General features: G+C 37.2%; 2 protein-coding genes across 3 annotated transcripts; one reads left to right on the top strand and one right to left on the bottom strand.

Annotated features, from left to right (window-relative positions):
- Window positions 1–5389: 5389 nt before the first annotated feature.
- Window positions 5390–8802, top strand: LOC106383116 (palmitoyl-acyl carrier protein thioesterase, chloroplastic-like). 2 transcript variants are annotated; one of them, XM_013823238.3, is made up of 6 exons: window positions 5390–5838; window positions 6615–7141; window positions 7565–7698; window positions 7773–7886; window positions 7959–8130; window positions 8206–8802. In XM_013823238.3, the coding sequence occupies exons 2-6, from the start codon at window positions 6635–6637 to the stop codon at window positions 8524–8526; spliced, it is 1248 nt and encodes a 415-aa protein (XP_013678692.1). In that variant the 5' UTR covers window positions 5390–5838; window positions 6615–6634; the 3' UTR covers window positions 8527–8802. The 2 variants fall into 2 exon arrangements, with proteins under 2 accessions (XP_013678692.1, XP_013678693.1); XM_013823239.3 differs by having other exon boundaries at window positions 5512–5846.
- A 777-nt stretch (window positions 8803–9579) lies between these two features.
- LOC125591665 (blue copper protein 1b-like) lies at window positions 9580–10747 on the bottom strand. The gene is made up of 2 exons (XM_048766252.1): window positions 10407–10747; window positions 9580–10179 (listed from the first exon to the last, which is right to left on the bottom strand). Exons 1-2 carry the CDS (start codon window positions 10606–10608, stop codon window positions 9677–9679), a joined length of 705 nt encoding a protein of 234 aa, XP_048622209.1. The 5' UTR covers window positions 10609–10747; the 3' UTR covers window positions 9580–9676.
- Window positions 10748–11309: the final 562 nt, after the last annotated feature.

The raw sequence follows: 11309 nt of genomic DNA, 5'->3' as shown, positions 1-11309 counted from the left end.
ATTGGAAGGCTCGCATGAAGCAGATGATTCGAGGAATCAATGAAGATGCGTGGACAGCTGTGGAGATTGGTTGGGAGGAGCCTACCATAGTCACAGGAGGTGAGAAGAAGCCTAAGCCAAAAGAGGATTGGTCAGAGGCAGAACGCAATGCATCAAAATTTAATGCAAAGGCGTTGTCGGTAATTTTTGGAGTTGTTGAAGCAGAGTTGTTTCAGCTGATTCAGGGGAGTACTTCGGCTAAAGAGGCGTGGGAGATCCTGCTGAATTCGTTTGAAGGAGATGAGAGTGTCAAGAGGACACGTCTAGATCATCTTGGGTCGCAGTTTGAGAATCTCAGGTGGTCTGATAATGATTATGTGGCGAGCTTCAGTGCCAAACTCAGTGCTATGGCGCATGAAGCATTTGTACTTGGGAAGAAGTACAAGGAGAAGAAGCTGGTAAAGAAGTTACTACGCTGTCTTCCAACAAAGTTTGGAGCTCACAAGGCGGTTTTGCAGATGACTACAAACACGGATGAGCTCAAGTTTGACAAGCTTGTGGGTATGCTGAAGGCACAAGAGATGGAGACATACAGTAGTTCAGTCTCTACATCAAGCAGTGCGCCAAGGAGTGTGGCGCTTGTAGCTGACAAAGATACTGATAGGTTTCAGAAGATTGAAGATGACATTGGTATGCTGGTCAGGAATTTTGGTAAGATGAATTCTTCTAGTGGGAGGAATCAGTATGGTCGCCAGGGAGGTGATCGTGGCAATGGCAGAAGGAGAGAAAGTCTCAGGTGCTATGAGTGTGGAGGCGTTGGTCACATAAGAGTTTACTGTCCTGTATCACAGCCAAGAGAACATAAGTGTTCTGAGTGCGGAGGTGTTGGACACACACGGCGTGAATGTACAAACTCAAAGAAGGGAAAAGGAGTTCCATTGCAGTCGTCTGATGATTCAGAGTCTGAAGAAGATGGAAAGGTGATGAAGAATATGGTTGCATTTGTTGCACGCAAGGAGAAATCTAGTGAATCCTCGGATTCAGATGTCAGTACAGACTCTGAGGATTATCAAGTGAAGCTCAATAAGTGGTTGAATCTCAAGAATGAGAATCTGAGGTTGCAACACGATCTGATGCAGAGCCGTGAGCAGTATGAAGATCTTGCTGAAGAACTTGCTGCTGTAAATGAGAATTATGAGTCTCTGGAGAAGGAGGTTAGCAAACTGAGGGAGGTTGCTATTGATGAACGTGAGAGAGCAATGAGGCTGGAACGTGATTTGGCTGAGAATCGCAAACAGATCAGGATGCTCAATAGTGGATCCAAAGTGTTGGATAAGATACTCTCGATGGGTCAACCAGCCAAGACGAATTGGGGACTGGGATATCGAGGAGCTGAGAGTACTAAGGAAGTACAACAGAAGGGGCTATCACATTTCGTGCATGGGAGCACATAAAAAAGTGGAGCCAAAGGAGCTTGTCAGGAAGTACGTCGGGACGTACGACAGGGAGTAAGGCAGGAAGTTCTACAACGTGCAGCTGTGAGTAACAAGCCGAAAGTAGTACATCAGTGCAACAACACGAAGGTCAGACAGGAGGTTCTGAAGCATGTTTGTGCAGCTGGTACAAGGAAGGAGACTGATCGGTGCATCAGCAACTGTGTCAGGCCAAGCAAGAAGCAACATCGGATGTGCTGTTGGTTCTGTGGGAAGGTTGGACACAAGAAGGTGGAGTGTTTTGCTCGTGAAAAGAGCAGAAACATGGCCAAGAAGGTGAACAAGACGTTCACTAAGCCCAAGAGGGTTGAAGAGGTGTCCTTAGCCAAGAGTGGCTTACTTGATGAGATCAAGGATGAGACATCAGAAGATGGATGCAGCTCTGTTAGGAGTGATCTTCAGGAAGATCAAGAAGCATCAAGCGTGGAGTCAAGACACAGAATTGTCTGTGACACAAAGGGGAAGGAGATCGAAGTGCGTCAGGAAGTGATGCGAGATGATCTTCAGGAGGGTGATAGTGAAATCACTCCAAGACAATAGCAACGAGTGCATAGGGCACTCGGTGTGGAAGAGGAGGGGCTCATGGTCAAGGAGACGACACATGAAGGTAGCCAGGTCCTCAACAGAAGTGGGTCGAGAGGTAGCTCGACAGGTGCGTCAGATCGTGATGCAGTACTTGTTATTCCGCTGCAGCAGGGGCTGTGTCATGATTATACATGAAGAAACAGACGGTGGGTCTGTAAGGCTTGACATCTAAACATCTGTTTTAGCTTAGTATGCAATCAAGCAGAGGGAGAATGTTGATGTTCTGGTACAGAGAATGTGTATCTCATGGGGGAGAAAAGCATGTGTGGTGCACATCTCGTGGGGGAGAAAAGCACATTTGGTGTGGAAGTTTCCAGGTGAGGAACGTGGTTGCAACGTGGTTGTTGAACCATAAGAGTTTTGTGCTTGATCGACACACAAAGCTAAAAAGGGGAGATTGAAGATGTAAGATGTCCGCCCTGAAGTAGTCACTGACGTAGTTGCTGAAGCAGACGTCGTAGTGAGTGGTGAAGACCATGTGGAGTCAAGGTGCTGAGCTGGAGTCGTGTAGACTTGGAGAGCAAATGAGTATCTTGGAGATATGGAAAGAGAAATAAACTTGAGGAGCAAGTTTATGACTTAAAGAAAGAGGAATAAGTGCATTCCAAGAAAAGGAAAGTTGCACTTATTGTTATGGAAGATGTCCATACATGTTGCCTTGGAGACTAGGGTTTCGGGAACATGGAGAATAACTATAAGATAGCTATGGGGTCGTCTGTAGAGATACATAGACACAGAGGCTGATCTTATAGAGAGAGAGAGAAGCTCTTGGAAGTGTTCTGGGTCGTGCTGAAGCAGGGGCTGAAGTACTTGACGGTAGAGAGACATAAGCGGGTAACTTAGGAATCTTTCAGTAGCAGCTGTTAGGGTGTTAACAGGCTGGCTAAGCTGATTAAGCAGATCTTGTAATTGAGTGTACAAGGCGATTTCTAATAAAACTATTGGTGTGTGCTTGTGTATTTTGTCTCTCTTGATTTATCTTCTGCATTACTATTGTTGTGTCATGTTGCACTAACACTAACCAGGTTCAGTCTGTTTATATATGTATGTAGTCTTTGCCCTACGTGTTTTTTATATCAGTTTTTGTCTTAGTTTGTTGGTGATTTTATATGTTTGTTACATCTTTTTGGTGAACCTATTATTTTGTTGCATATTTTGGTGATTAATTATGTATCTCGTCTTAGTCTTTGGTAAAAAAAAAAGAGTTATTCTTGGGTTCACCCCCTAGGGTGAACCTTTAGGTTCACCAACCAATAGAAAATTATCATTTTAAATCTAGTATCTTTTAATTAAGGAAACCAAATAACTTGGCAAATTATATTATTTTTTCAAAATAAAATTTAAAAATAAATAAAAATAATATATAAAAAACGAATTCAAAAAAAAAAATAATGTTGTCAACAAAACACTAAACCCTAAACTCTAATACTAAACCCTAAACTCAAATCCTAAACCCTAAATCCTTGGGTAAACCCTAAATCCTTGGGTAAACCCTAAATCCTTGGATAAACCCCTAAACCCTTGGAAAAACACTAAACATGTTGTCAACAAAACACTAAACCCTAAACTCTAATCCTAAACCCTAAACCCTTGGGAAAATCTTAAACCCTTGGGTAAACCCTAAACCCTTGGGTAAACCCTAAACATTTGGATAAATTCTAAATTATAAATCTTAAATACTAAACTCTAAATCTTAAAAATAAATATTTTTTTTTAAATAATCTTTTCTTAGAACTATTGTTATTTTTATTTATTTAATTTTTTATTTTTTATTTTAAAAGCATAATATAATTTGACAAGTTATTTTGTTTCCTTAATTAAAAGATACTAGATCTAAAATGACAACTTTCTATTGGTTGGTGAACCTAAAGGTTCACCCTAGGGGGTGAACCCAAGAAAAAGTCAAAAAAAAAGTAACGCGAACTAATCAACTATCAGTCCAAGAAGAGAAATTCTTGGGTTCACCCCCTAGGTGAACCTCTAGATTCACCAACCAATAGTGTTTGAGTATTTGATATTTGATATCTTTTAAAAAAGGAAACAAAATTGAATTTCCAAATAAGATTATATTTTTGAAATAAAACAATAAAAATACATAAAATAGTTACAAAAAATAAATAAATAAATATTGATAAACTTTTAGCAAAATACTAAATCCTATACCCTAAATCCTAAACTCCAAACTCTAAATTATAAACCTTAAATCTTGGATAAACCGTAAACCATTAGAAAATTTTAAATTCTAAATCATACATTAAAAACTAAATCTTAATAACACTAAACCCTAAACCCTAATCACTAAACCCTAAACCCTTGGATAAACCCTGAACCCTTGGATAAATCATAAACTCTAAATCAAAAATATTTAAAATTAAACCCTAGAGTTTATGATTTATCCAAGGGTTCAGAGTTTACCCAAGGGTTTAGGGTTTACCCAAGGGTTTAGGGTTTACCCAAGGGTTTAGGGTTTAGTGATTAGGATTTAGGGTTTAGTGTTAATAAAATTTAGTTTTTAATGTATGATTTAGGGTTTAAGATTTTCCAACGGTTTAGAGTTTATCCAAAGTTTAAGGTTTAACGTTTAGGGTTTAGGGTTTAGGATTTAGGGTATAGGGTTTAGTATTTTGCTGAAGATTTAACAATATTAATTAATTTATTTTTTGTAGCTATTTTTATGTATTTTTATTATTTTATTTTAAAAATATAATCTAATTTGGATATTCAATTTTATTTCCTTTTTTAAAAGATATCAAATATCAAATACTCAAACACTATTGGTTGGTGAACCTAAAGGTTCACCCTAGGGGGTGAACCCAAGAATTTCTCGTCCAAGAAGGACTTTGTATAGTTGAACTCTGGAAAGCAACCATCATTCATCACTAGAATCTTCATACGATAACGGAGACATTTCTTGTTACTAATAATGAGCTCGCGCGATCAATAGAATCCGTCGGGTCCATATAGGTCAACGAAAAGGATATGATAATTTAACAAAACTGTATATGGTTAAACGAAATAAGAAACCTCATAACGATGCGTAGTTGCGTACGTAATGTTAAATTGTGTATTGCAGCTTTAGCAAATACAATACACAAACAAAAGAATATATTATATAATACACAAGAGTAAGAAAGAAAGGGATAGATGCATGCGCATGCACATGTACCTTGTTGTTGCAGTCCCCACTCTTATTATTATTGTGTGACAAACGTCGTTCGGTGCCAAACTTGACAAATCTCTCTACTAAACAACGTACAGATCTGACAAGTGTCGCTTTCTCCACGAAGATGTGATTAGCAATTCTCACATGCGAGAAAATTCAAATCCAATGGGATGGGCAATTCCAAGGAAGGAAGCAATCAATCAACTCTTGCGTGCTACAAATTATAAGAAGAGTCCTTTTAGTCACCGAAATGAATAAATATGCCTGATTAGGTAAACAATATTGTAACAAGAAAAAAAGGTAGACAAAACGAAATGTTGTTTTGAAACTACATAAGGGAGGAACAAGGAAGGAGGCAAAATTCAAATAATATATATACACACGAAAAGCCATCTCAGCCACATTTCTCTCACCCACGTTTCTCTCTCTCCGCGCTTTTGTATTTTTTTTTAAAATATTTTCTCCAAAAAATATTGAGAATCGCAAAAACAAAACAAAACAAAACAATTGAGAGGAGAAAATAGAGAGAAAGGAGATCGTGAGAGACAGGGAGGAGATAATTTTAGGGTTTGGAGACTCCGTAGAACATTGGCGTTACCCTTCATTCTACACCTGAAGGTGCTACGGTCTCTCTCTCTCTCGCTTTGTTTCGTTTCGTCAGATTGCTTTCAAGTTCAATGCTTTATGGAATTAATGATATTTGAATTACCCTTTTCTTTAATAAAAATTGGTTCTTTATTTTTTTTGGTTTCGGACGATCTGATTCAATCGGTTTTACTCTCGTCGACCATCTGTTCTTTCGATGTTTTGGACTTCAGATCTGGATTTTTTTCTGTGTTTGGGAATTAAATGGTGATTTTGAGCTGACAAATGTTGTGAATGCTTTAAAACTGTTTTCTGCAGCTACGATTTGGATAGTGTGTATCGTTTAACCTCTAGCAACTTGTCTTGAATCTCCGATAAGCTCAGTGTCTCAACATGATTAAACTAAGAAATTTCGCTATATACATTTTTTTGTTACTCATTAAAATTGAGTCATTGTGTGTGTGTTTAAGATTTCTAGCTAATTGCTTAAAGATGTAGCCTTTGTATTACATCACTCATTGAGTTGGCTTTTTAATGTGTGTGTTTGAGATTTTTAGTGTTCCTTTAGTAGTTGCTTACTTAATTTGTAAGCATATCCATCATGCTAACTGCTTAAAGATGTAGCCTTTGCATTACATCACTCACTGGTTTAGTTTTTTTGTGTATGTGTGTTCAAGATATCTTTTGTTCCTTTAGTTGATTAATTAACTATTAAGCATATTCATCCTGCCAATTGCTTAAAGATGTAGCCTTTGTATTACCTCACTCACTGATTTAGTTTTTTTTTTTTTTTTTTTCTGTGGTGTCAGTGTGTCTTTAGCTCCTCGTTATGGTGGCCACCTCTGCTACATCCTCATTCTTCCCTCTCCCATCTTCCTCTCTCGACCCTAATGGCAAAACCAACAAACTCACCTCCACCAACTTCTCTGGACTCAACCCCATACCAAACTCTTCCGGCAGGTTAAAGGTCAAACCAAACGCCCAAGCTCCATCCAAGATCAACGGCAATAATGTCTCCTTGCCAGGCTCAGTACACATCGTAAAGACTGATAATAACCACGATCTCTCGCAACAACACGCACCCAGAACGTTCATCAACCAGCTACCTGACTGGAGCATGCTTCTCGCCGCCATCACAACGGTCTTCTTAGCTGCTGAGAAACAGTGGATGATGCTTGACTCGAAACCGAGGCGTTCTGATATGATTATGGATCCGTTCGGGTTAGGGAGGATCGTTCAGGATGGGCTTGTGTACCGTCAGAACTTCGATATCAGGTCTTATGAAATAGGTGCTGATCGCTCTGCGTCTATAGAAACAGTCATGAACCACTTACAGGTATATTACAATCACACTCGATTGATACTAGAGCTTGACATGTTGGTTTTTATCTTTTTATAAATTGTTTAGTGACATTTTCAAACATATAGATATAGGTTATTTAGATATTTCTAGGTTCCTACAAACCTACCCAGACTCAAACCCCGTCCGGAAATTTATAATATTAATACCGAACAGAGTTTTATTTTAAACCAAAAAATCAGTTGACCCGCACGGGATGTTGGTTTTTATCTATTTTATACATTGTTTAAGGACATTTTTAAACATATAAATATAGGTTATTTAGATATTTCTAGGTTCCTACGAACCTACCCGGAAATTTATAATACCCGAACATAGTTTAATTTTTAAACCAAAAAATCCAATACCCGAAAAAACCAATCTGTGATATGCATGATCTAACTCTTGTCCTCGTGACAGGAAACGGCTCTCAACCATGTGAAGTCTGCTGGACTGCTGGGAGATGGGTTTGGTTCTACCCCTGAGATGGTTAAGAAGAACTTGATATGGGTCGTTACTCGTATGCAGGTTGTCGTTGATAAATATCCTACTTGGTAAGCCCTCTTAGCACTTAACCTTAAAACAATATGCATGAATCATTTGCTTATTCAAATGTCTGCTTCACCAGGGGAGATGTTGTTGAAGTAGATACATGGGTTAGTAAGTCTGGGAAGAATGGTATGCGTCGTGATTGGCTTGTTCGGGATTGTAATACTGGAGAAATTTTAACAAGAGCATCAAGGTTAGCTTCTTTTTGTTTACTCCAGCTATTATCTGATTATTGAGTTATAACCATCTCTGTGTTGCAAAACAGTGTGTGGGTGATGATGAATAAAGTGACAAGGAGATTATCAAAGCTTCCTGAAGAGGTTCGAGGGGAAATAGAGCCTTACTTTGTGAACTCTGACCCTATCCTTGCCGAGGACAGCAGAAAGTTAACAAAACTAGATGAGAAGACTGCTGACTATGTTCGCTCTGGTCTCACCGTAAGTATAAATATTTGTTTTTATCTTTCAGCAAGTGAGATTCTGATGGGTTTGGTGATTATCTAACTTTTGCAGCCGAGATGGAGTGACTTGGATGTTAACCAGCATGTTAACAACGTGAAGTACATTGGTTGGATACTCGAGAGTGCTCCAGTGGAGATGATGGAGAAGCATAAGCTGAAAAGCATGACTCTGGAGTATAGGAGGGAATGCGGGAGAGACAGTGTGCTTCAGTCTCTCACCGCGGTTTCGGGTTGCGATGTTGGTAGCCTCGGGACAGCTGGTGAAGTGGAATGTCAGCATTTGCTTCGACTCCAGGATGGAGCTGAAGTGGTGAAGGGACGAACAGTGTGGAGTTCCAAAACACCATCAACAACTTGGGACACTACATCGTAAAAAAAAACAGCAATCATGGGTGTTTTGGTTCCTCTGTAAACTATACCTGCTACCTTTGTAAATTTCTTCTTATTTTTGGTTTTATTTTTCTCTGATGGATATACATTATATTTATTTAATCTTTCTATTTATTTGTTTTTTTCTTATGGGGAAAGTGGGTGTGGTCTATCATTACAATTATGTTAATTATGTATTCCTCCCATGTGCCATGGCCAGACAAGGCAATAGCTTACTTTCTTATCATCTTATATTTATTGTACTCTCTTGAGTTTTATAGTTGTTTCCAGCTGAACAAACACGTGCATCATGTTCTTGTGACTTGTGAGGAATGTCATGCATGTACCTGTCAAATTACTGAATGGCTACTAAATAGACAACGAACAACTAAAACGGTTAGTGGTTTGAAAGGCATAACAACAATTATTATCACAAACGACAAAGAAAGCTTATAAAGCAATATTAATCTGGAAAGTAAAGTTTAAACTCTAAAGCATAAAGGTAGACGACAAAGGACGAGAAGAGTGTTATAGAGGGAAAGAGACGAGGAAGAAATGAATATAACACGGTATCACGGATGTTAAAGTGATGCATTTGAAATAAAATGGCATAAAACGCACATCATAATTGCTTGCATGCATTAAAAATTAGATTTACTCTGGTAGTAAGTGGTTTTGATCGACTTTCAATAGATTTTTTTTTTTTTTTTTTCTCGGCACTTTCAGTAGAGTTATAAGCTTAACATATATTACAACCTTCCTACTTAATATTATATCTGGGGATGTCTTGTCTTCTTGAATTATTTTTGGGTCTATTTTCCTCTTGAGTTATTGCATCCAAATCAATAAAATATTATAGTTACTCAACTCTATCTTGACTTTTTAAGATTTGAAGTCATGAGGATAAATAATTACAAAAGTCAGTAGCTAACTTGTACTTAATTTATTAGATTATTGGTAATTTAAAATCGTATAAAGAACTAAATCAGTGCATTGTAACTGATTAAAAAAAATTCAGTAGATAATTAGTATTACACCTCCAGAAACACATATTCTATGTTTATAATTTTGTAACTATTTTTATAACTCCAAGAAACAGCATGCTTATATTACACATACAAAACCTGTAGTCATCAGAACCGAAGGAGAATTGACTAAAATAATGATGCCAATAACCCCATAAAAACTAAACATAACAAATTATATTTTGCTATGGAAGAAGAATTTTTACGACCCTTAACCAGACTATCACCATCATCACTCTCAATATCTTTAGGATGGTCAAAATTGGCTGGAACTATGGTATCAGGAGCAACTTCATCATCACCAGATTGAGAAGATTGGCCTGGTCCAGGAGCCGTCTCATCATCTTCATCTGGTGATGATAAAGCAGGTAGGCCTTGACCATGTGTTACATTTATCATGAAATGCTGTCCAAATTTGCATTGTTCACCATCATAGTTTCCTGAGAAGAAATAATTGGAACCTTCTTTGACAAGAGGAACTTTTACCGAGACCGGAAGTGGAGATGTTGCTGAAGGTTTTGCAGCTGACCACTCTCTTGTACTATTGTCTTCATTATTGTTGTAATCACAAGATTTGTATGTTTTGAAGTCATATGTCTGCACCACTGAATGGTTGCTATCTGTGTTGAATACTACATTTGAACAACAAAGACGTTTATGATTCGAGACTTCATAAACCAAAAACAAAACGATCAATTAAAAGTTTTAAACTACACATTTTGCTAAAATATTGAACTTTTCAATATCTAAAAGTCAGAAACTACATTTTCTTAACATTATTTCTTAAAAATATGCTTGGTTTTTATTATATTACTATGGTTACTTCAAAAAATAGAGCTAAAATTTGGTGTAAACTTACTGAGGAAATCACCCAAAGAAAAGGATTTGGAATCAGCCCATTTCTGATAGTTTACAGAGGGTCTCTCCTGGATATCGAACCATCCTTTGGACTCACCCACAGTGTAGTTCTTGTATGCATCAGCTGACAAACTCAGAACCAAAAGGCTCATGATGAGTAACACATTAAAACAAGACGATGAAGATCCCATGCTGCATGACATTACTCTTCTTCCTCTCCCGATTCTCTTGATTACAGAGCTTTGCTTTGATAGATCTTATATTTGCTATAAAAAAAGAGATATGAGTCTATACATAAAGTAATAAGCTGGTCATTGGCATGTGGACAAGTCTTGATGTTTGGGGTATAGTAGGCATGGGCGTTCGGGTACCCGTTGGCATTCGGGTCGGGTTTTTCGGGTTTTCGGATTTTCGGGTTTACGCTTCTAGGTCCCATACTAAAATTTTATTAATACGGGTCGGATTCGGATAATAACACTTCAGGTTCGGTTCAAAATTGTATTGCATCATAAAACCCATAAAGTAATCATATATCTTTTGGATTCGGGTTATATCGGTTCGGTTCGGATATAACTAAAGTAAAAAACAAATTTTTTGAAGTAAAACATAAAGAAAAACATCTAAATTAAATAAAAATTAATCTATCACATATAAAATTGATAAATAACAATAAAATGTTAAATCAAGCATGAAAACAAACATCATTTCTAAACAATATGTATTGACTTATAGAGAGTAGACTTTTTATTTCAATGAGCAAATTATAAAATATTTATTTATAACTCATTGTGTACTTAAAGCATTTATTAGAATTTTAATATTTATTATTATATATAATATTGCCACAAATATTGAATTTAATAATTGGAATACTTATATATATTTCAAAATATTTATATTGACT

Source organism: Brassica napus, chromosome C8 (assembly GCF_020379485.1).
Source record: "Brassica napus cultivar Da-Ae chromosome C8, Da-Ae, whole genome shotgun sequence".
Taxonomy (NCBI): Eukaryota; Viridiplantae; Streptophyta; class Magnoliopsida; order Brassicales; family Brassicaceae; genus Brassica; species Brassica napus.
The sequence above is the reverse complement of the archived record's forward strand: the minus strand, read 5'-3'. Positions and strand labels throughout refer to the sequence as shown.